The sequence below is a fragment of the Hyaena hyaena genome, unplaced genomic scaffold, assembly GCF_003009895.1.
Source record: "Hyaena hyaena isolate Hyena2069 unplaced genomic scaffold, ASM300989v1 scaffold_94, whole genome shotgun sequence".
In the NCBI taxonomy this organism is placed as follows: domain Eukaryota; kingdom Metazoa; phylum Chordata; class Mammalia; order Carnivora; family Hyaenidae; genus Hyaena; species Hyaena hyaena.
The window spans coordinates 3225527-3250734 of NW_024080726.1; the positions used below are offsets into that span (position 1 = coordinate 3225527).

Sequence of the window (25208 nt, forward strand, 5' to 3'; positions counted from 1 at the left end):
CTGGACAGGTTCATCTTAGTATCTCAAGAGCACCTTCCTCCCCTTCCTCCCACCTTACCACCCCCTCCACCTTTCCTTCCCTGCTCCCCTCTTCCTCTTCTTCTTCCTTTTTGAAAACAAAAAATTAAATAATGGTTTTCCAAAAAACCCTCATAGGTCTCAACTTTACCCAAAGGCAACCGCCATATAAATTCCGTGCTATTTCTTCCTCCTTCTTCCCATGTCTCTCACGCATTGCAAGGAGCACAGTAGAATGGAATCAGGCGGACCTGGGTTCTAATCCTGACTCCCCGTCCTGCTGATTGGCTAGACTCATAGGCTCAGTGTGCTTATTTGCATAATGCTGTTCTAATAGTAATGATGATATTAACTCCTGGGGTTCTTCTGAGGATAGTATTCATTAAAGTGCTTATGTGATGCCTGGTACATCAGCGCACTCAATGAGTTATAGCTATAGAATCATTATTAGTATACAGGCAAGAGGTAGGGTATGGCAAAAGCGCTGACATCTATTTAAGAGGTGGGCTTCATCCCCAATACCTCAAATATGTTAAGGATCCATTAAAGCTTTTGACATGAAAGAGTCTTTTAAAATCTGATAAAACCCTTTTCCCAAAGTCATCAGAGAGATATCCTAACAGTAGAGAGCTGCTTCCAAGAAATGGTTCGAAGTGCCATTATCAAGTGGGGACGGGGGCTCTAGGGGATTTTGGGGTCAGCAAATATCAAATGAACAACCTCACAGAGTTGTGGTGGGGATTTCCCACGAGGCCCCGCCCCCTTCTGAGTCACCAAACTCCTGTGTTTGACCTGCAGCCTTTCTTGAGCGACAGAACCTCACTGCTCTGAAAATCGAGGAGTGGAAAGTTCTTCACCAGCCCTGAGATCTCAAGGTTTGTCCATTTGGGGCGGTCGGGGGGAATGGAATCGGGGTGAGGATAGAAGTTTTATTCTGTTTCTCCAGGTCTAAACGCTTCCCTTCCAACTTCTAATAACTTTTATTCCTTAGCCTATTAAATAAAGACCAAGAACCTGGCCCAAGGAGATTTCTTCTTAGCTTTGTTACTCTGCGAGCTTCGAATCTCAAAATGGACAAATATGTGTCTATTAAGAAAATGGGATAATGAGTTGAGCAGAGAGGCGCTTCAACGTTTTAGTGATCAGGTGTTGAGATTTTCACGCATTGTTCTGACAAAGGGAGAAGAGTAATAATGAGATATCTCCCCACCGAGCTGAACTGCAGATTGTCAACAGATTGTCATTTTAAGAGCTCTGCCTCAGAGGCAGCAAGCAGCTGGCATTGTTGAAATCTGGATGGCAATGCTAAATGTCTATGAAAGTCCCCAAAAGTTCTTGCTATTGTTATTTCTGCATTTTGGCAAAACATGTTGGAAAGTGCACTCTTAGACTTTGGTGAACCTGCGTGAAGCTCTGTGTGTAGTCATGCCTGTCTTATCATAGAAGCGTCTATGAATTCGCCACCTTTTCCATAATATTCCATCAACGATTGTTTCTGAAAAGCCCCAAGTTACAGTCTTGAGGAATTGCAGAGGTGATGGCCCAAACGTAGACAAATTTTTAAAAGGAGAAACCACTTCATTCTTGAAATTTTGTTTACCTTTTGCAGAGTGGTATTTGTGAAACCAGCTACTTTGATTAAAATCCTTCTGGAATCTGCCTTGCTTGTGTCATACCTATGCAAGATTTCATCATGGGCAGTGGCTATTACAACATCGTGGCTACCATGTTGTTGGTCGTGAATTTTGAGAGGACAAGATCAGTGCAGGATGCCTGTAGCAAATGCCCACCTGGTAAGAAGCAAATTAACATGGGTGTTTGATCTATTCTGTGGAACACATGGCTCAGTTAGTCTAGTGGTCAGGGTTAATGAGCTCTGTTTTGGGGCACCTGGGTGGCTCAGTCAGTTAAGCGTCCGACTTCGGCTCAGGTCATGATCTCACGGTTTGTGGGTTCGAGCCCTGCGTCGGGCTCTGTGCTCACAGCTAGCTCAGAGCCTGGAGCCTGCTTCAGATTCTGTATCTCCCTCTCTCTCTGACCCTCCCCTGCTCACGCTGTCACTCTCAGGAAAAAAAAAAAGAGCTCTGTTTCAAGGACGTTGTATTCATTCATTGACAAATATTTCTTGGATGCTATATTTCAGCTGGGCGAACTTAACAAAGGAAACTTTTTTCTTCCTGTTGGTTTATTTTTTGCAATACTATGCTAAGGGCAATCTTGCAGTTCTAAAAAGTCCATCAAAAGAAAAGTGTATCACTGCACCACCTAGAAACGGATCATTGTTTCATATGTTAGTTTTCTTGTCAACTTCATAATACATTGGGTGATGACTGTCCATTGTCAAACGTACAGCTATTATCTACCTTCCTAGGTACTTTCTGTGGGGAAAACAAGAATCAGATCTGCATTCCTTGCCCTTCAAATAGTTTCTCCAGCACCAGTGGACAAAGGGCCTGTGACATATGCAGGCAGTGTGAAGGTATGATTTAAAAGATGTATGGGGTTCCTGGGTGGCTCAGCCGGTTGCGAGTCCGACTTCAGCTCAGGTCATGATCTCACAGTTTGTGAGTTCGAGCCCCGTATCAGGCTCTGTGCTGACAGCTCGGAGCCTGGAACCTGCTTGAGATTCTGTGTCTCTCCCTTTCTCTCTGCCCCTCCTCCACTCACACTCTGTCTCTGTCTCTATCTCTCTCTCTCTCCTCTCTTTCTCTCTCTTGAAAATAAAAACATTTAGAAATTTTTATAGATGTATTGTTTACCTGGACCTTTGTTGGGGAGAAAAGTTCTTATTCCCTAGTGTTTTGATCTTGATGGAATGTGTTAAGTGTTAAATATTCTGGTTCCTTTGTCAAAAGGCAAGTCCAGTAAACTAATTCACTGTAAGAGCAGTAATTTGTGAGTTGAGCTTTTAAATATTAGAGGAAACACACATTTGACAAGAGAGAAGCTTTTAATGCGGATGATGTAAAACTGTCTTCTACAGAGATTTAAAAAGAAACTTTATACTTTAAGTAGAGTGAGCATGGGTCTGTTTTTTGTTTATTTTGTTTTTTGTATTTTGGGTTTGTTTGTTTTTGAGCATGGTGTGTGTGTGTGTGTGTGTGTGTGTGTGTTTAAATCATAGAACATAAAGTTTCTTCCTGAGTTCGGAAGTCAAGCGTAATGTAACACTGGGAAACTTTGTAGGTGTTTTTAGGACCAGGAAAGTGTGTTCCCCCACCAGCAATGCAGAGTGTGAGTGCATCTCAGGATTCCACTGCTTGGGGGAGAGATGTACCATATGTGAGCAGGACTGTAAACAAGGTCAAGAATTAACCAAAGAGGGTAAGTTCTGTAATTCAATCTAGTGCAAGTCTGTTCTCTAGATGTAGGTCATTGGTTTAGGTCTTGGTCCTTTGCATATCAAGTAGAACATAGATTAGTAGAAGCTTAAAGTAACACACAGTAAACCACTGAGTCAAGTCTGTGATGTTTCCAAAATAATTTTTCAATCAACGGAAAAAACTTGAAATCACAACGCTTGTTATTCACCAGGATCATGTATTTTCATACGTTCTCTACATATATATACAATCCTCTACGTACAACTAGAATGAAAACTTTAATCATCTTGGGGTTTCGTTTCCAGGAGCATTGTTGAAATATCTGTGTAGACTGTATTAAATTAATTACATTATTATTATGTTCATCACAGAAAGAGCTATAAAATCAGGAAAATATACCCTTTCTTATTGTTGCTTTAATTTTTATTCAAGGTTGTAAGGACTGCTGCTTTGGGACATTTAATGATCAGAAACATGGGATCTGTCGGCCCTGGAAAAAGTATGTATAATTTCCTTTTGTTTTCAAAACAAAGAATCTGGGTTAACCTTTTAATTAATTAAAATTTTTATGTCTTTATTTTTTTTTATTTTGAGAGACAGAGAGCAAGTGAGGGAGGGGCAGAGAGAGAGGGAGACACAGAATCCAAAGCAGGTGATGATGATAGCTACCATTTATTGGGATGTGTAGTCCTGGGTTCATAAAGTCCACCCCATAAAAGTGTGTCCTTGGGACATTCATTTGCTCTTCACAACTGTCCTGGAAGCATGTATTCCTTATCTTGCAGATGAGAAAACTAAGGCTTAGTGAGATTTTCTAACTTGCCCAAGGTCATTCTGCAAAGGGACAGACCCTGGGCTCAAACCCTAGTCTGTCTGACGTCAGCACGTCCTAGGGTTAGGAACTCCTAATCCTTATGCTAAGTTGTCTGTCCTTCATATATGTCAGACATGGTTAAATGCACTTAAGAAACCGAGGGTGAGATGGGGCGCCTGGGTGGCTCAGTCAGGTAAGTGCCTGACTTGGGCTCAGGTCGTGATCTTGCGGTCTGTGGCTTCAAGCCCCGCGTCGAGCTCTGTGCTGACAGCTCAGAGCCTGGAGCTGCTTCAGATTCTGTGTCTCCCTCTCTGTCTCTGCCCCTCCCCTGCTCATGCTCCGTCTGTCTGTCTCTCTCTCAAAAATAAACATTAAAATTAAAAAAAAAAATCAAAAGAAATTGAGGGTGAGAGACTAACCAGTCCGAACAGTCTGAACCAAGCTGTCACAGGACAAGGCAGGCTCTGCGGCCTGGGCAGAAAGAAGCATCCAGTTAGGTGTGTCGAACAGGATGAACTGCGGAGAACCGTAAAAGCTGGAGGAAGCCAGCCAGTCAAGTGGGCATTTTCCATAATATCTTTATGAACCCGGATCCACACAGCTTTGCCACTAGGCTGCTTTACTGGATGGAAACTGTATTTTTAAATAGAATGATCTGCACCTAAATTAATGATCTGAACTCTTTTCATCGGACCGTCTAAGCTGCTCATTGGATGGCAAGTCTGTACGTGTGAACGGGACCAAGGAAAGTGACGTGGTGTGTGGACCGGCTCTGGCCGACTTCTCTCCGGGCACGACCTCTGCCACCATCCCTGTGCCTGCAAGAGATCCAGGTAGCGGGCCCATTGCTATTCTGTCGGAGTGGATGTATTATGGCTATTCTGATCGGAATGTACGTCGCCCCAACGCCATGATGTCTCACATCTCTGCCTACAAGAGGCACCTCCTGTAGGCCTTCCGTCTTTTATCCAAGCATCAAGAGGCCCCCAGTTTTCTTCAAGTGTTTGCGGGGCAGCTTGAGACACATATTAGTAAGCAGAGCAAGGGGAGACTTGACCCAGACAAGTACCTCACCTTTGATAATGCCAAATAAAGGCGGTTATAGCGTCCTGTGTTTTCTATATTCTCGAGAAGCCAAACCACTGAATTTGTGTGGGCCTCTAGGAAACTGACTTAGGTTTTTAAAAAGAGGTTTCTCAGAGACAGGCAGATTGATCAGGTTAGCTGGTTCGAGCTGTCCAAGGTACCACTTCTCTTTGCTTGCGTAAATGTAAGGATATTTGCAAAACTGTATATCTGCATGCATTTCTCCTTTTGCTCTTTTTGAAGGTCATACCTCCCAGATCATCATCTTCTTCCTCGCACTGATGTCAGTTGCCGTGCTGTTCCTCATGTTCGTTCTGGCTCTCCGTTTCTCTATTGTTAAACATGGCAGAAAGAAACTCCTGTATTTATTCAAACAACGTAAGACCAATACAAATGTATCTGTTATGGGCTCTTTTGAGGCAGGGGTTTTTACAGCAGACTGGAAAAGTTTCTTATTTCGGTTAGTATAGCCCAGTGGTTATCAAGCAGGGGCAGTTTTGCACCGAAGAGGACATTTGGCAAGGTCTGGAGACAGTTTTGCCGGTCGCAGCCTTGCCAGGGTGGAGGGCACCTAGTGAATGGAGTCAGAGATGCTGCTAAAATCCTACAGTGCACAGGAAAACAGAGGGTTGTCCCCCTCAGCTCTCACCAAAACCTCCGATTTAAAGATTTGTCCTTCCCACCTTCACCCCCAACTACAATGAAGTTCTTTGTAAGAATGCTTTGGGAGAGTAGTGATGGGGAATTCGTGACTTGCAATGAACTGTAATCCATTTTTTTAAGGTTTTAGGTTATTTGCAAAAAGTTTCTATTTTGAAATAATTACAGGCTTACGGGAAGCTGTAAAGACAGTACAGAAAAGTCTCATGTGCCACTCACGGGGCTACGTCCCCTGTAACTACAGCACAATATCACAAACAGCCAGTCGACATTGACATGTGTGTGTACAGCTGTCTGTCATTTGATCACATGTGTAGACTGGCATAAAGTCTGGCATAGTCAACACAGGACCGTCCCCTCCCCACCGGGATCCCTGTCCTGCTCGTCCCCTGCAGTCACACCCACTTCCTCCCCCTGCTCCCCACTCTTAGCAGCCACGAGTCTATTTCCCACTGCACACTCATCACTCTAAGAATGTTACATAAATCGAGGCATGCGATATAATAAATGGATTCTAAGCATGTGACCTGTTCAGGATGGCTTTTTTTCACTCAGGCTAATGTCACTGAGATCCTGAGGCATAATGTGCTTCAACAGTGGGCTCTTTATTTATTTATTTTTTTAACATCGACTAGCATTCTAGTCAAATAGACTGAACCTCAGTTTATTTGACCATTCACCCACTGAGAGACATTTGGTTGTTTCTAGTTTTGACTATTGCATGTAAAGTCTTTGTGAATAATCACGTACAGGTTACACGTGGACTTACATTTTCATATCTCGAACATAAATGCCCAGGAGTGCGATTTCTGGGTCATACAGTAGGCGTATGTTTGTTGTTTTAAGAAACTGCTGAACTATTTTCCGGAGGAGTTGGACCATTTGACATCGCGCCAGCGGTGTATGCGCGATCATTTCTCCTCATCCCTATGAGCACTTTGTACGGCCACAGTTTCTTATCCAGCTGTTCTAAGAGACATATGGTGGTCGCTCACTTTGGTCTTCAATTGCCTTCCCCTAAGGATCAAACAAACATCTTTTCATGTACTTACTTTCCATCTGTGTATTTTCCTCAGCAAAAGGTTCCTTCATGCCTTTGGTCTGTCTTCTGATTGGATTTTTGTTTGTCTGTCTTACTGTTGACATTTGAGAGTTCTTCGTATCTTCTCGATGAGTTCTTCATCAGGTGTGTGGTTCATGATTGTTTCTACCCACTGTGCAGTTCGCTGTTTCTTCCTCTTCATGGGGTCTTCAACAGAGAAAAAGGTCTTATTTTATTTTTATTTTTTTAAGATTTTATTTTTAAGGAATCTACACCCAGCGTGGGGCTCAAACTCACAACCCTGAGATCAAGAGTCGCTCGCTCCACTCACTGAGCCAGCCAGGCGCTCCTAGAGAAAAAGTTTGATAAAGTTCAGTTTGCCAGTTGTTTTTATTTTCATTCATGGAGTCACGTCTGAGAACTCTTCACCAAGTCCTGGATCGCAAAGATTTTTATTTTCTCCTGTGTCATCTTCTAAATGTTTTACATTTAAATCCATAGTTTATTTTTAGCCAAGTGCTATATACGGTGTGAAAGATTTACATCAAGATTCTTTTTTAATGTTATTTGTTTGTTTGTTTATTTATTTGATTTGCCTGTGGATGGCCATTTACCCTAGTGTCATTTGTTGAAAACGTTATCCTTCCTCCGCAAAATTGCTTTTGTGACTTGGTCAAAAATCAGTTGGTGGTATTTGCGTGGGTGCTATTTCTGGTTTTTCTCTTTTGTTCCACTGATCTGTGTACTTGTGCTCTGCCAATACCACACAATCTTGGTTACGGCAGCTATAAATCAAGTTTTGAATTTAGGTAAAGAGTAGGTGGATTCTTCCCACTTTATTCTTCTTTTCCAAAATCATTTCGGCTGTCCTAGTTCCTTCTCACTGCCGCGTAAATTTTAGGACAATCTTGTCTGTATCTACAAAAACGTCAGCTAAGGTTCTGAGAGCAATTGTGTTCGACGTGTATATTAATTTGGTGAGAACTGATGTCTTCGCTAGATAAAGTATTCCAATGCAACAAAATATATCTCTCCAATTTATGTGTATACTCTTTTATATTTTTCATCGGCATTTTGTGGTTTTCAGCATACAAATCCTGCACATATTTTGTTACCTTTAGGCATTAGCATTTACATTTTCTTAGCAACTGCAAGTGGTATTGTATCTTAAATTTTGGTTTCCACCCATTCGTTGCTACTATATCGGAATACAGTTGATTTTGTAGCTTGATCTTCTATTCTGTGATTTTGTTGAGCTCATTTATTTGTTGTAGGAGCCTTTTGTAAATTCCTTGGGATTTTACACGGACCATAATGTCATCTGCAAATAGAGATGGTTTTATTTTTTCCTTTCCAGCCTGTAAGTCTTTTATTTCTTTTTCTTGACTTACTGTGCTGGCTAGAACTTCTGGTGACAAATTCTTTTAGTTTTTCAACTGAGAGTATCTTGATTTCCCCTTCATTCCTGGAAGATATTTTCGCCGGATAGTGATGGGGGTGGGGGGCAGGAGTTGTCATGGGCCCTTCTAGTCAGATGGGGCTGGAAGGCATTCCCCACAGCAGATGGAGCTGTGGTTCAGCTCCTTGCCTGGCCACGGGCAAACCAGTTTCTCTGGTGGCCAAACCCCTTGCTCTAGGATCTGAATCAGGCAGATTTGCACCCTGTCAGCTTCCCTGTTCAGGGTGAGCCTCAACTTGGCTCTGCAGATAAACAAGGCTACTAGTTGGGATGGCTGCTTGGGCTTTGCAGATTCGCACTCCGTTGGCTAAGATCTGCGTGCAGGTGGCCGTAGGCTCCTCCCCCTTTTCTGCGCATTCAGATTCCTGAAGATTCCTCTGCCATCGCAGTTGCATGAGATCAGAACAGGGTCTCCCACAAAGTGCTGGGAGAGGCTGGTGGTCCCCTGTGGGTTCTCTTTTCTTTGGCACTGGGGGAGCCAGAGGCTTGGGGAGAACCTTTCTGTGTGGTTCTGGGCTGGCCTGATGGAAAGGCAATGAGGTCAGGGGGGGTTGCTTCTCTTACTCTTCGAATGCAGTCTGAAGTCTCTGTGGTGCGGAGGTGAGGCACGCTTTGGCCTCACCCCTGCGTCCTAGGATTCTGTCAGTGGTGTCTTGTTCTTGAATAGTTGTTAGTCATTCTTCTTGCAAAGGGGAAGCAAAGTCAGGGGCAAGCTCTGTTGCCAGCCTGATGATATCACTCCCTTCGGTGAATTTTTACAGTAAGAAGCATGTAATTACTGAGGCAGGTGGTTTTGCTTTGTTGCACTATTTTTTAAAAATCTGCTTAAGGTGCAGAGTTGCTCAGAGGTAACACAAATTACTTCACACCAACGTGTCAAAGGAAACCTGGGAGCGAATGCACAAATCAGTTCCTTCACTGCAAAGAGATGGAAGTAGTGGAAGAATCTAATATCTTGGTGCCATAAGCATTTTCTTCAAAAGAAAGTGTCTAGGGGCGCCTGGGTGGCTTAGTCGGTTAAGCATCCGACTTTTGCTTAGGTCATGATCTCGCGGTTTGTGGGTTCGAGCCTCGCGTCGGGCTCTGTGCTGACTGTCAGCTCAGAGCCTGGAGCCTGTTTCGGAGTCTGTGACTCCCTCTCTCTCTGACCCTCCCCTGCTCACGCTGTCTCTCTCTCTCTCTCCTCTCTCTCTGACCCTCCCCTGCTCATGCTGTCTCTCTCTCTCTCTCCTAGAAATAAATAAAAAACAAACAAACAAACAAAAACCAAAAGAAAGTGTCTAGCGTGTCTAAGCAACTCAAGACTCAAATACGTACTGCTGGATTGAAACTATAGTTACGCTTGGGATATGACTAATTTTATGCTCTCGTGATTCATGCCCGAGTTTTTAAGCCATCGTAGTAAATAAACGCAATCATTGTTCAGGACCAAGAAGAGTAACTGGCAAAAAGAAATTGCAAATTATCCTGAGAAAAAGGTCTTACGTGCTATCACTTTTCTTGTCGATGAACTTGTTCAAATCAGAGCTGAGCACGGTGGCCATCCTTAGAGATGCCCCGTGACCCCGATTTACACAACTGGGCTGTTAATGGTTAAAGCAAATAACAAAAGATGAGCTGCTTTCAAATTACTTTTCAGCGTTTATGAGACCAGTACAAACAGCCCAAGAGGAAGATGCCTGTAGTTGCCGATTTCCAGAAGAAGAAGAAGGAGAGTGTGAACTGTGAAGCAAAAATCCACAGTGCCTCTGCAACCATCTTGGAAGAATCAACATGGAAACATGAGTGATCCCACTATCACATCTTTCTAAATCGAAAAACACCATCCTAGATAAGACTCAAGATTACCCCCCTCTCCAAGTTTTCTCAAAATGCTAACAGGTTGGCCTTTAAAAATGTATCTCTTTGAAGGGGATGTGTAGGACTAAGCTGGTGGTGGTAAAAGGGCATTTTCTTGTTTAATAGGTTTGAGCTGTTTTTTTTTTTAATCCCAAAGAGAGAGAATTATACTGCAAATGAAGTCATGTAGGCCAATGGCCCAGCTAAAATGATAGTCAAAATCAATTTCCATTTTTTTTTGTATGTATGTATGTGCGCTAATATGCAGAAAAGCCGCAGATGCAGGAAATACCCCCAATCAAACTTTCCCTGGGTTCAGATATTTGACACAATGGGCTCTACTAATGCAAGGAGGGAAATATGACAGTGCCCAAATTGAGGTCAAGGGCTAACTATCTCAGACCTTGAGGTAGAGTTTTGGAAAGAGTTTGGATGTCTTTGCACATCTGTAGCCCCTTCTACCCTAGGATCTTCTGCTTTGTGACTCTCTTCTCTGAGACAGGAATTATGTTTTGGTCTTTTGTTGTTGTTTAACGTCCTTCTAATTTATTATTGAAGTATAATTGATGAGCAATGTTATATTAGTTTCAGGTGTATAACACAGTGGCTCATTTCTGTACATTGCTCAGTGCTCACGAGTGTAGTCCCCATCTGTCACCACAGGATCATTGACTGTCCCCCCTGTGCTCTACTTGTCATCTCTGTGACTTAATCATTTTACAACTAGAAGTTTATGTCTCTTAGTCCCCTTCGTCTGTTTTGCCCATTAAAAAATTTGCATATGTGTTTTTAATTCTGAAAAACATTAAACATAATATTTGATACATGAATCAATGAAAGAGGTAGGAATGAACCATTCTAGAATGAACACCCATGAGCCCACAGACCAACCAGGGTCCCACAGCAGGAGTTGCCAGACCCCCAACCACCAAATCTGAGGCTTTGAACGGCTTATGAGCTAAAATTTACATGTTTAAATAGTGAAAAACAAATCAAAATAAGACTAGTATCTCATGACATGCAAAAGTACGTAAAATTCAAATTTCAGAGTCCATAAATAAAGTTTTATAGGAACACTTGGCCACACTCAGGTGGCTTTTGCATTATAACAGCAGAGTTGAGGAGTTGTGACAAGAGACAGTAGGGCCCACAAAGTCTACAATATTTAACATCTGACCCTTGATAGGGTCAGGGTCAAGGTCAGAGCATTCACCTCTGTGTTGCTTCCCTCCCCCATCTTCTGCCAAACTCCCCACCTCACCCCCAGGCACTGTCTCTCGGGAGCGTCCATTCAATCCATTCCCTTGTTTTTGTTTTTGTTTTTGTTTTTAAAACATTGCTCATATATTCATGTACCCCCAAACTACATTAGTTTTGCTTGTTTTTTGACTTTATGAAAATGGTATTGTGCTGTATGTGACTTGCTTTAATCACTCAAAATTCTATTTATAAGATTCATTCATGTAATTGTGTGTAACTGGAATGGATTCATTTTAATGATTGTATAATTTTGCAAATATACCATAATTTATCAATGTATTCTGAGCCAAAAGACATTTGAGTCATTTCCAGTTTTTTTTTGTTTGTTTTTGTTCTTGCAATTATAGACAATGTTGGTATGAATGTTTTTTAATGTGTCTTGTGGAAGAGGGTCTCTGGGGAAACTTCCTCAGAGTGAAATTTCTGAACCTTCAGCATTGGAATGTTCAACTTTATGAGCTAAGTTATGCAGAAATAGCACATGTCGCGCCCTGCCTCCCCAGCACACAATCTTCATGGACTTTGCCAAAACAACAGATAACATTTCTTGCTATCATTACATGGCTGTGGCAGGTTGGTGGCGGCTCTGTCCCACACTATTTCACTCAGATTTAGGTGGAGGGGGAGCTTCTACTTGGAACATTGGCCATCTCAGGGCAAAGTGGTACATGCCACTTCGCTCAGAGCTGGTTGGTTAGAGTCTAAGCTTTAGAGCAAGTCAAATGGTGAAGCCGTGCATCAAACAGGGCAGAAAGCATAACATTTGCACAGGAAGGACCAGAAAATATGTCTGAACAATATACTTCAGCTGCTGTGCTCACGGCTTCTCAGAACAGTAGTTCTAAGGCATGGTCTTGTCAGCCCCACCCAATCCCATCCTTGCTACTCTCTGGGATAGGCAGACTCTTGATTTTGTCCATCTAGTGGGTTTAAGAGGACAATCACACCGCGGTCTTATTTTGCATTTCCTGAATTACTAATGAGCATCTCGTCACGTGTTTTTATATCATTTGTGTTTCTTTTTGTGATATGCTTGTTCATGTTTTTTGCTCATTTCTAAAAACTTGGTTGTTTTTCCTTATTGGTTCGTAGTTCTTCATATATTCTAGATAATAATCCTTGGTCACTAGTATGTATTATAAATATCTGCTTTGTTCGTAATTTTTTTCCTCTCTTTTTCATTGTGGCTTTCTGTCTTTCCAGTAATCAGCAAAAATGTTCTTGCTCTAATTTGGTTACATTTACAACTCTTTTCTTATATAGTGAACACATTTTTGTTTCTTGATAAAAGAAACCCTTCAGTGCCTCAATATCAGAAAGATACTGCCACACCTTATGTTCAGAAAGTTTTAAGTGTAATCTGTCAAGAACTGATCATGGCATGGGCTGTGAAGTGATGATCCAATTTTGAGTTCTAGCAGACAGACGTTAGACCTGGCATCATTCCACACTCCATCTTTTCCCCATGGATCTGCACTACCTCCTTGGCCCTTCTCCAAGTTTTCTGTATCCATGGATCTGTTCCTGAGCCCTCTGCTTGGTTCCTTTGGTCAAGGACTCTGTCCCTTGCTTACAGTAGCTTTATAAAAACTCTTGATCCTTGGTAAGACAAGTATTTAATTTCATGTCCCACAAAATTTTATAAAGTTTCTCCAGAAACTTTGCTTGTACATCTTTTATTATATTTATTCCTAGGCACCTTCTTATTTTATAATTTTATGTATTTGCTTCTTATTTTATAATTTTATTGTATTTATTTTAATAAAGTTTTATTTATTTTGGGAGAGTGAGAGACCGAGAGCAGGTAGGAGCAGAGAGAGAGAGAGAGAGAGAGAGAGAGAGAGAATCCCAAGCAGGCTCTGCACTGTCAGCACAAAGCCCGAGGCAGGGCTCGAACTCATGAACTGTGAAATCATGACCCAAGCTGAAACCAAGAGTCGGGCACTTAACCAGCTGAGCCACCCAGGTGCCCCCATAATTATATTTTTATTTGTTATTATTTTTAAATAGTCTCCATGCCAACAAGGGGCTCAAACTCAAAACCTGGAGATTGAGAGTTGCATGCTTTACCAACTGAGCCAGCCAGCCACCCCATAGGTTTACTTTTTAGATGGTTTTGTTTATTGCTGGAGTATAAAGATATAATTGATTTGTTTATATTAGTTTATAGCCAGCCTCCTTGCTAAACCTTCTTTTTTAAAAAGAATTATTTATTTTGAGAGAGGGAGCTTGAGCAGGGGAGAGGCAGAGAGAGAGAGAGAAAGAGAGAGAGTCCTCGCTGAGCCTGGAGCCTGGCACCAAGCTCAATCTCACAACTGTGAAATCATGACCTGAGCCAGACACTCAACCCACTGAGCCACCCAGATGCCCCATAAACCTCTATTTCTGATAGTGCGTATGTGGATTTTGGGGGTTTTCTGTATAGACAATTGTGTTATTTACTATAATAATACTTTCTTCCTTTTCTAGTCCTTTGTCTTCTATGCCTTTTCCGCTTGGCTTAATGCTGGACCTGCAGTACAAAGTAACAGTCTTTTCATTCTTATCTAGAGGGGATATTTTCAGGGGATTTTTTGATAAACGTGATTGGTCAGGTTAAGTTCCCTCTGCTCCTGGTTTGTGCAGACATTTATTTTTAAATCATGAATGCATGTCGAATTTTTCCAAATGACTTTTCTTGGGGGAGAAAAAAATAATTGCTGAAGACTCAGCCAGGTTCTATCATCTTTGATTCAGATCTGAACTTCAGCCACATTCCAAGAAAATTACCGTCCAAAGGAAATTTAATGTCATACTAGGTATTCCTGCTTTCCTTTCTTCTTTAAAGGATGCATTTTTAAAACTACTTTGGTGGATGATATACTTATATGTGTTCAGAAAAAAGTGTGTTATTTAAAAAAAATGGGTCATTCAGTCAGTGAAGCATCCGACTTTGGCTCAGGTCATGATCTTGCAGTTTGCGAGTTCAAGTGCCACATCGGGCTCTGTGCTGACAGCTCAGAGCCTGGAGCCTGCTTCGGATTCTGTGTCTCCCTCTCTCTCTGCTCCTCCCCAACTCATGCTCTATCTCCCTCTGTCTCTCAAAAATAAATAAATGTTTAAAAAAATTGCTTTAATTTTTAATGCTTATTTATTTTTGAGAGAGAGAGAGAGACAAAGCATGAGCAAGGGAGGGGCAGAAAGAGGGAGACACAGAATCCGAAGCAGGCTCCAGGCTCTGAGCTGTCAGCACAGAGCCTGACGCCGGGCTCGAACTTATGAGCCATGAGATCATGACCTGAGCTGAAGTCGGACGCTTAACCAACTGAGCCTCAAAAATGTGTTATTTTAATCTTAACAAATGAAGTACCTTTATCTGCCTTTGAATCTTGTGGATTACCAGGGCCACTTTGGAACAAGACTATAAATTAATATGTATTTTAATTTAATTAATATATTTATATAAATATAAACAAGGGTATAAATTGTCATATGGCTTCTATTCCCTTCAATGTATCATTTTCTCTTGGCTGTTATCCACATGCTCAAAGGGATTGGTAGTGGCTTCCATCATGGGTCACCCTCCATAGCTCAACTAAATCCCTCTGACCCAGATTAGAAATGTGGAAAATCCACAGTTTAGTATGCCTCGCTGACAGAGGCTGTGTTTACTACATGGACTGCATGATACTTTTAACATAGTAGATTTTGACAAAAAGTGTAAAACTTAAAAATGAAAGCCACGGCAACTTGGAGAATGAGTCATTTTTTCCTTAAACGGCAGTTAACAAAAAAAGGAAATCAAAGCAGAATAATATGATCCCCTTTGGGGGTTAATTTAGGAATCCAAGAGTTAAGTTTAATAGAAAGGAGTGTACATTTAAACAAAAATAAATGAGCACACTTAGGGATGTGCGCGTTGGAAACAGGTTTCTAAATGCTTGAAAACAAGCTTAGGCTACTTCTGAAACAAATTTCTATTTTTTTCTCTGGTAGAAGGTGTCGTTCTGATGGAAACTTTTGATATGAGGGGCACATGGCTGCTAAAGTGATTGTCTCCCTTCTGGGGAGAGCAGACCTTTCCATCTGTGGGTGGAATGTACGCATGGACCTCAGCTCTGGTGCGTTATATGTGGTCTGTGGGGTGGGGGTGAGAATATTGGTCATTATTGATGTTTTAAAAAAGGATTCTATAATAAAACACATCATTTTCACCGAAAAAAAAGAGTATCTAAGAAAAAAAAGCTTATCTTTTATCTTATTTTCTTCTAAAGCTTATCTTTTAAAAACTTCATATTCCTATTGCAACATGAAATTGTAAAGGCTAATAATGAAAAAAACACGTCCCTCTTTGTGACCCATGGAAGACTTTAGTGCCAAGGTATGTGAAGGATTTAGAATCTGGGATTTCTTGCTCCCAGCGACCGACATTTTAGTCACATGAAAATGAATGCTGTTTTTTATGCCAGTATTGATTCTGACAGCTGTTTAGAATTCATTGTCATTGAAGTCTTTCAAATATGTCCTTTGCAAAGTCATTGAACAGGCTGATTCTTTTTTTTTTTTTAAATATTTATTTATTTTAGAGAGAGAGAGACAGACAGAGTGCAAGCAGGGGAGGGGCAGAGAGGGAGAGAGACATAGAATTGAGGCTCCAGGTTCTAAGCTGTCAACACAGAGCCCGGGGCTGGGCTTGAACTCGGGAACCAGGTGATCATCACCTGAGCCGAAGTTGAATGCTTAATGGACTGAGCCCCCCAGGCGGGCCATGAACAGGCTGATTCTAATGAAGCCATTGAAGGGGCGGACTCTGAAATACAAATAACCCCTTCACGGAACTAGCATCCCTCTGGGGCCTGCACTGGGTGCCAGGCGAGGCACAGAGATAAAGGACCCACTGCCCACCTGAGAGCTTTGGGTCCAGGGGGGCTGACGAGTACAACCCGAGAAGGATGCTATGTCACCGGGACCCACTGTGTGCCAGGAATACCACTGTGCAAGTAGTTAGTAGGAGCGCTGCCCGCCTGGCACGCCCAGCCTGGTAGGGAGACCGCTGTTGGGGGCGGGGGGGACTCTGGGCCAGTGGGAAGCCCACTTGAGAAGGGGTGGAGGGAGGGCTTCCTGGGGGTGAGGAGGAGCCATCTACTTCCGCTCTGTGTTTCCCAGAAGGAGCAAAGGCCCCGGGCAAATGGGAGGGAGGGCGGGGGCTGGAGACAGAGGGCAGATGAAGGAAGCTGCAAGGCCAGCAGGTGCCAGAAACCCAGATTTCACAGGCTACGTGAAGAAGCTTGGACTTGAAACTAGACACTGACTGTGGAGCCAGGGAAGGGATCGGATCAGATACGCAGCTGGGAAAGATCTCCCTGATTACAGTAAGGAAAATGGATTCATGAGAGTCAAGACTCAAAGACCTCAGGTGAGCAGCGGGTCCTTCATCTCCAAGCCAGATGAGGGGGCTCCTGCAGGAGTTGGGGTGAGCCTGTCGGGGTGGCAGCTGGGGGAATGGCGCACAGGCAGAGCCCAGGCCCTGAAGGACGAGCTGGGCGGGGTGGGGGTGGGGTCACAGAGAGGCAAGGAGCTGGTCCTGTGTCAGCTCAGACCCTGGGGGTGTCCGGCAGAGGGCCGAGTTCCTGGTGGGTGAGAGGGACAGGGAAAAAGTGGCCTCACAGAGAAGCAGGGCAGGGACCCCAGATCCGGTGGATGAGAGCAGAGTCAGGAGGGCCAAAGTCACCAAGAGGCCAGGAGGTGACAATAAAACATACCTTGGGTTTAGCAACAAAGCAGTCACCTTACTGGAAGGACTTTCAGGGGCGTGGTAACCCTGAAGGCCAAGCCATGGGATGAAGGCAGGCATGGGGAGTGACAGCAGATGTACCCACACTTTTCAAGAGTCAGACGGTGGAAGGAAGGAGATGACGTGAGACGTGGGGGCTGCCCGCGGTCTCCGGGTTGGGCATCACATAAACACGGGATGCCCAGTTAAATCTGAACTTCAGATAAACAATAACAATTTCTCAGTATAATGTGCCCTAGGCAACATTTGGGTCATGCTGTTAATAAAAATTATCTGTTGTTTATCTGAAATCCAAATTTACCTGGGAATCCTGTATTTTTATTTGCTGAGTTCGACAAACCTAGCAAAGTGGAAAGGACAGTAGATTCTTGAACAATATGGGGGGGATTAGGGGTACCCACCCCTCCACGCCCACAGTCAAAAATCTGCCTATAACTTTTATGTTTTATTTACTTTCAAGAGAGAGCAAGTATGAGCCAGGGAGGTGCAGAGAGGGGGCGGGCAGAATCCGAAGCAGGTTCTGCTCTGGACAGCAGAGAGCCTGATGCAGGGCTCGGACGCAAGAACTGCAAGATCATGACCTGAGCCGAAGTCAGACCCTCAATTGACTGAGCCACCCAGGAGCCCCAGACGTGTACACTTCTGACCTGTGTTCTCTTGATCACTATATTGCCAGTCTAATTACAATATGTTTGGTCAGCTTTTGCTGGTTCTGATGGGAGTTCTCTGTGCCTCTTGGATCTGGATGTCTAATCCTTCCCCAGATTAGGACAGTTTTCAGCTATTATTTCTTCAAATAAATTTCCTGCCCCCTTTTCCCTCTCTTCTTCTGGTACTCCTGTGAAACAAATGTTATTATGTTTGATGGAGTCACTGAGTTCCCTTAAGTCTATTTCCATGATCCATAATTCTTCTTTCTCTCTTTTGTTAAGCTCCATTATTTTCTATTATTCTGCCTTCTAGGTCACTAATTCCTTCCTCTGCTTCTTCCAGCCTGCTGTTCATTGCATCCAGTCTGTTCCCAATCTCCTGTTTTGCACTCTTCATTGCTGATTGATTTTTTTTTTTTTTTAGGTCTTCTGTCTCTGTAGTACAGGTCTCACTGATGTTTTCTTTTCTCAAGCCCAGTGAGTATCCTTATGATTGTTACTTTAAATTCTCCATCAGGCATGTTACTTATATCTGTGTCACGTAGATCTCTGGCCACAAACTTATCTTGTTCTTTCATCTGGCATGAATTCCTCTGTCTTGACATTTTGTCTAAGTTTCTACCTTCTTCTCTATGTTAGAAAAGCCAGATACGTTTCTTGCTCCTGAAATAATGGCTTTATGAAGAAGAGATCATGTAGTGTCTAGCGCCTGGTGCATTGGGGAGTGTCTCGGGTGTGTGCTGCGTGTGCTCCGCTGTTGTGTTGTGGCTGCTCTATTCTTCAGGCTGTCCTTGCTGTGGGCAGTGTTTGGTCCCTGGTCTGAACATAGCAAGTTTTAACCAGATGTGCTCTGGTCCACTTGTGACATGAGACCTGACACCACCTCCCAGAACTGAGGCCCTGCAGAATTCTCTGGTCAGGAGATATGGTGTGGGCCTGGGTTTTGTGCTGGTCTTCCAGGGGTGGGGCCCACCATGCTGGGACTGAGGCAAGCTTGGCTTAGAAGGGGTGTCCAGCCAGTGGGGATTAGTGTAAGCAAGTTGGGCAGCCAGTGTGAGTGCTGTGGAGCTTCCCACAGGTGGCTGTGTGTTTATGCTGAGGGGCAAGGGAGGGAAATGGTGCCAGCCAGCCCCTTTGTTCCCTAGAGAGGTGTCTCCATGAACACTACCTACCTCTCAGGGACACATTCTGAGAAGAGCAAATAATCTCCCCCACCGTGTGCCCCAAGTGTTTTTCAGATTGCTGTTTCCATGCTGTCTGACCCCAGGGTTGTTTGCCTGCCTTCTCTCCAGGAGCAGCGCAGCGCCCTCTGAGCTCCCAGCCAAGCCCTGCTGGTTGCAAGAACTCATGAAATTCAGCCCCTCTTGTTTTCCAAGCCAATGGCTTTGGGGAACATTCTCCTTGTGCATTCCCCTGTGTGCTCCTCTCTCTCACCTCTCTCCATGGCCCCCTCCCCTCCTTAGCACCCAAGATCTGTTTGTCCCCCAAGCCACATCTCCACACTCATACCTTCTTTGATATGGCCTTTCTCTCCCTTTAGTTGTGGAGTTTGTTCTGCCAGTCTTCAGGTTGATTTCTGGGTATTTAGGAATATTTGATAGTTATCTAGTTGTGCTCCTGGGATGAGGCAAGCCTAGGGTCCCCCTACTCTGATGCCAGCTTTCCCTCTTCTTTCCAAACTGTGTTCTCTTTTAGTTGGGGAGATTCAAACAAGGTGATATGCAGATGTTCAAGTCATGGGAGCTGGTGCCTGGTGAACCAGAGGACGGCCCAGAGCACAGGGAACAGGGATGACAGAAGATTCCAGTTTTATAGGAGGATGGGGCAGATGAATGAAGATGGTGGAAGGCTCTTGGTCTTGACGGAAGGGAACAAGAGGGGTTTCTGCTAGAAGGTTCTCCGGGGTCCTTTAAAGGTGTGTGGGAGGTAGGGGAGGCTGATGGATAGAAGAATGGGACCTGCTTTATTGGATGCTCGGTTGCTGCCAGAAGCCAGATGAGCCTTCACCCTGGGGGGTGTGGGGGTCAGGAGAGGCAGAGCAGACTGCCCCAGGCTGAGGTGTCCCAGAAGGGAGTGACAGAAGGTCCAAGGGAGAAGGAACTTGAAGATACAGGCGAGAGAGCAGCAAAAAGACTCCAGCTCCATATTTTATGTGTTAACTGTGCACTTGTTAGAAAGGCCATTTTAATGCCTTGTTCAGTGCTTCAGAAGACAGGTTAACAAGAACACAGGGTGACGACAGGGTGCCAGCAGCAGCACCTTACAAAGCGACAGAGCAGACTTCTCTGGGAAATGGGGCGGTAGCATTTCACAGGGACAGAGTTTCAGTTTTACAGGATGAAAAAAACTGATGGGACTGATGGTGGTGGCGGTACAGTATGACTGTGCTTTGTGCACATAACCTGTATGCTTAGAAACGGTTAAAACGGTGAATTAAAAAAATGTTTACTTGTTGTTTTAGTGTTTATTGATTTTGAGAGAGAATGCACAAGTGAGGGAAGGGCAGAGAGAAGGGATGGGGACAGAGGATTTAAGAGGGCTCCATGCTGACAGCAGGGAGCCCAATGTGGGGCTCAAACTCACAAACCATAAGATCATGACCTGAGCCAAAGTTGGATGCTCAATTGACTGAGCCACCCAGGCGCCCCAAAAATGTTTCCTTATTTTGAAAGAGAGAGAGAGTGCACAAGCAGGGGAGGGGCAGACAGAGAGAAGGAGAGAGAGAATCCCAAGCAGGCTCCTCGCTGTCATCACAGAGCCTGGTGTGGGGCTCAATCCTATGACCCTGAGATCGTGACCTGAGCCGAAATCAAGAGTCAGATGCTCAATTGACTGAAACACACATGTGTCTCAACTTTTTTTTTTTATTAGACAAGTCACTTTTATAGACAATTAAGAAATACTTATACATTTAAAAAATAATAAACCCACCATTTTCTCACTGGGCTTTGTGACAGAGGAAGGGTCTGTTGAAGACAGTCCCCTCTGGACGCTGGAAAGTGGATCAGGGCATCTTCCTGTCAGTGTTAATGACAGAAGAAAAACTATCTTTTCATCTTTTCCGATTTTGTCTAAGATAATCTAAGTGTTGAATCAAAAATTTCTAGTCCTGGGGTGTCTGGGTGGCTCAGTCGATTAAGTGGCCGACTCTTTATTTGGCTCAGGTTATGATCTCATGGTTCGGGAGTTCGAGCTCCACGTCAGGCTCTGGGTGGGTGGTGTGGAGCCTGCTTGGGATGCTCTCTCCCTCTCTCTCTGCCTCTCTCTCTCTCTTTCAGAAATAAATGAACAGACCTTAAAAAAAAATTAAAACTGGGGCGCCTGGGTGGCTTAGTCAGTTAAGCGTCTGACTTTCGCTTAGGTCATGATCTCGCGGTTCGTGGGTTCAAGCCCCGCGTCGGGCTCTGTGCTGACAGCTCAGAGCCTGGAGCCTATGTCAGAGTCTGTGTCTCCCTCTCTCTCTCTGACCCTCCCCTGCTCATGCTGTCTCTCTCTCTCTCCTAGAAATAAATAAAACATATTTAAAAAAAATTAAAACTTTGCAGTCCCAAAGAAGGAATTAAACACTTATCCTGCCTATTTCATATACATCATATTTCAGGGCAGCCAAATACCCCTGATTGGGGAGGGAAACTATGATACCAGAAAACAACAGCAATGACACCCTTTTGCAGCCCTCAGTGAAGTCATTAAGTCGGAGAAAGATCATCAGAGGAGGAAACCATCAGATAAAAGTGGAGACTGAAAAATAGGTAGATGGAAACATCTGTAAGCATAGACACGTACGGACACACAGATAGAAGAAGGCTGGACCGATGGAGTGGACAAAACTTCTAATCCACACGAGAGGTTTCATGGTCACTTAGATTTCAAAGCTGAATTCACTATGTAATAGCCTAGGCCCTGCCCCTCCCCCAGCATCCTCTCTCTCTTGCTCGAGGAGACCTCACGCCAAGTACTCCCACGCAAGGAACATGGGTATCACCTGGGCCCTGACCCTCACCCTCACCATCAAGCCGATTTACCACCTCAGGATTGTCTCCCCGCACAAGTGTTCTACCCACCCTTGGTCGAGGGCTTCCCAGTACCCCCAGGGTGAAGTTCAAAACTCCCAGGTCACCATCCTGGCCAGCACCGGGCCAGTCTTGCGTTGAATTGCCACTTCTCCGCACACACCAGGCTGTTTCCTGAGGCTGGTTTTGACCTCAGGCTTTTACCCTCTGCTTAAAACACTCTGCCTTATAAAATCCTGCGCTGCCTTAAACATCTGCCAAAGCAGCCTCCTTCTATGAGTCCGACCTGCCCCCACACAGCCCGCCTTCCCTGGCCTCCTACATCACCCCATACCTGGGCCTCCCGCAACGTGCATGTTGCCCTGTGTCTGTCTGTCCGTCCTCCTTACCTGGCTGTAAAACCCTTGAAGAGGAACTGTGCCTTACTCATTCTCTGAATCCTCAATTCCTATGTAGTATATAGTATGTGCTTAATAAATGCTTCTAGAATATACTATATGTCTCCTTTAAAACAGAGGCGGGGGAAGACCTCACATTCCATCTTAAGGAACACTACAAGGGTAAAAGAGACTTATGTGCCTGACTAAACTTTTGGTGACTCCTGACAATCTCCAGCAGGAAACTGGAGGTCAATTATAATTTGATTAAGATTTTAAACATTTATTTTTGCAGTTGCACTCTTATTATACAACGTTCTCCAAGGATCCTTTCATGCAGTAAAGGAAGGAGTAACACTCACTGAGCCGGGATATCCAATTTGCCCCATAAAATCCGTGTATGGCCAGTTAAGAGGGTACACAGGAAGTTTAAAAACAGTACAGAGCTTCCTCAAAAAGTTAAAAATAGAACTACCCTACAATCCAGTAATTGTGCTACTGGGTATTTACCCAAAGAAAACAAAAACACTAATTCAAAGGGCTATGCAAACATAGCACCCATGTTTATAGCAGCGTTATGTATAATAGCTAAATCATGGAAGAAGCCCAAGTATCCAGCGATAGATGAAGGCATATAGATATGACAAGCGCCCGCACACGTGTGTGTGTGTGTGTGTGCATGCACTCACGTTGGAATATTACTCAGCCATCAAAAGGAATGAAATCTTGCCATTTGCAACAACATGGATGGAGCCAGAGAGTATGACGGTAAATGAAGTAAGTCAGTCAGAGGAAGACAAATACCATATGATGTCACTCATGTGGGATTGAAGAAATACAACAAACAAGCAAAGATTAAAAAAAGAGGGGGAAGAAGGGGGAGAGGGGAGGGAAAGAGGGAGAGGGAGAGGGAGAGAGAGACTGGGCGCCTGGGTGGTTCAGTCGGTTAAATGTCTACCTTCAGCTCAGGTCATGATCTCTCAGTCTGTGAGTTCGAGCCCCCATGTGGGGCTGTGTGCTGACAGCTCAGTGTCTGGAGACTGCTTTGGATTCTGTGTCTCCCTCTCTCTGTGCCCCTCCCCATCTCTCTCTGTCTCTCTCTCAAAAATAAACTTTAAAAAAGGAGAGAGAGGTAAACCAAGAAACAGACTCTTTTTAAATTTTTTTTAAAATTTATTTTTGAGACATGGCATGATCAGGGGAAGGGCATACACGCGCACACACACACACACACACACACACAATACGAAGCAGGCCCCAGACTCCGAGCTGTCAGCACAGAGCCTGATGCCAGGCTTGAAGTCATGGACCAAAAGATCAGGCCCAGAGGTGAAGGCAGATGCTTAACCTACGGAGCCACCCAGGTGCCCCTAAGCAGACCCTTAACTACGGAGAAAGCACTGGTGGTCAGGGAGGAGGCTGGGGGTGGGAAAGTAGGTGATGGGGCACTTGTGACATAGGAAGTAGGCGGGCACTTGTGATGAGCACCACGTGATGCACAGAATCGGTGAATCCCTATACTGCACACGTGAAACTAATCTAATACACTTAACTATATTGGAGTTAAAATGAAAACTTAATTAAAAAATTAAAAAAAAACCCTTCCAGATTTTACAAATATCTCAAACACAACATTTCCAGCATGTCTTATAGAAGTCGACTTCAGATGATTGCTTCCCTGCCCAAGGTCTGGCTCGAAGGAGGTGCCACATGGCCAGGGTGAACTGGCTCCAAATCCGGCCCAGGATGCTGCTTCGGGCCTCCTGTGGGCTCGCTCTTCTTTTCTAGAAATGTGTCCTACATGAGATTTTCTCCTGTGCAGCCTAATTTCTTGACACTGAGAACGGTCGGAGGTCTGCTTCCTTTCTACAACTTTCAATCGCTGTTTCAGCTTCATCCAAAAAAGCTAACACTGGCTAACATATTTATTTATTTGTCACATTCCTTAAAAGCCATGTGTAAAATACAAATTTATATTAGAATCATAAAACCTAAAATATACTAAAGTCAGTAATAAATAGATTCAAATACAATTAAGAAAAAAATTTATTCTAAGATCTGGATTTTAGAAATCGCAAAACTCTAAAATTCTAACTTTGGCAGTTGTGGCAAAAAAAATTTCTTTTACCTAATCTTCATTATGAAAAGTACATCAAATGGGTAATAAAAAACACATGAAGTTCACTTTCCAAATCCCAAAGTTGAGCTACTAGTCAGGGAGAAACAAGGTAATTATTTGTTTGGAGCCCTTTTGACTCTTGCGCCGATGCTGAAAGCTTGTGGCTTCTTTCTTTCTTTCCTTTGTCCCCCCCTCCCCTCCTTCTCTCCCCCTCCTTCCTCCCTTCCTCCTTCCCTCCCTTTCTCTTTCTCTCCCTTCCTCTTTCCCTTTCTCCTTCATCTCTCCTTTCCTCTTTTTCTCAGCAAGCCTGATACTCAAATGTAAACACGGTAACACATGTGTGCAGGCCTTTACTCTTGCAAAACTTGATCTTTTAGATCATTAGAAGCCGGTGAGTCATACAATACACTGCAAAGAGGAGGAACCCTCTGCCACAAGAGGGCAGTAAATACCACGCGGTGCCGATGGCTGGCCAGGGATCAAAGAGTAAGATTGCTGGGCGGGGAAAGGAATGAATAGGTCATAAAATTCTGGCTCTCCTTCTGTGGATGGGAAGAAAGAAGGCCTAAGAAGTTTGGCAACTTGTCTGAGATCCTGGAGCTAGTTGCCAGAGACTGTTATCCTCCAAGGTTAACATGTCCCCAAATTAAAGAGAATGAAATAGGAGGTACCTAATTAGGGATGCTGTTCCCTCGTAACTCAGTAGTCTGATTATGCACGACTCACCAGAAGAAAGAAAGAATTTGCTCATGGACAGGAAATAAGAAACTCTTTC

General features: G+C 43.9%; 1 protein-coding gene and 1 long non-coding RNA gene across 2 annotated transcripts in view; one reads left to right on the forward strand and one right to left on the reverse strand.

The window, feature by feature from the left end:
- Positions 1-25208, reverse strand: part of LOC120233632 — a 34115-nt gene that overhangs the window by 6049 nt on the left and 2858 nt on the right. The window lies entirely within an intron of this gene.
- Positions 811-11795, forward strand: TNFRSF9 (TNF receptor superfamily member 9). Its single transcript, XM_039234980.1, has 8 exons — positions 811-893; positions 1628-1811; positions 2390-2497; positions 3205-3342; positions 3774-3840; positions 4858-4988; positions 5485-5619; positions 10042-11795. Exons 2-8 carry the CDS (start codon positions 1697-1699, stop codon positions 10128-10130), a joined length of 783 nt encoding a protein of 260 aa, XP_039090911.1. The 5' UTR covers positions 811-893; positions 1628-1696; the 3' UTR covers positions 10131-11795.

What these genes read in the sequence shown, in the direction of transcription:
- TNFRSF9 (XM_039234980.1), top strand. Translation starts at nt 1,697, where the DNA reads ATGCAAGATTTCATCATGGGCAGTGGCTATTACAACATCGTGGCTACC. An exon ending in CATATGCAGGCAGTGTGAAG is followed by an intron (nt 2,498 to 3,204) that starts GTATGATTTAAA and finishes GAAACTTTGTAG; the next exon opens with GTGTTTTTAGGACCAGGAAA. An exon ending in CCTGTATTTATTCAAACAAC is followed by an intron (nt 5,620 to 10,041) that starts GTAAGACCAATA and finishes ATTACTTTTCAG; the next exon opens with CGTTTATGAGACCAGTACAA.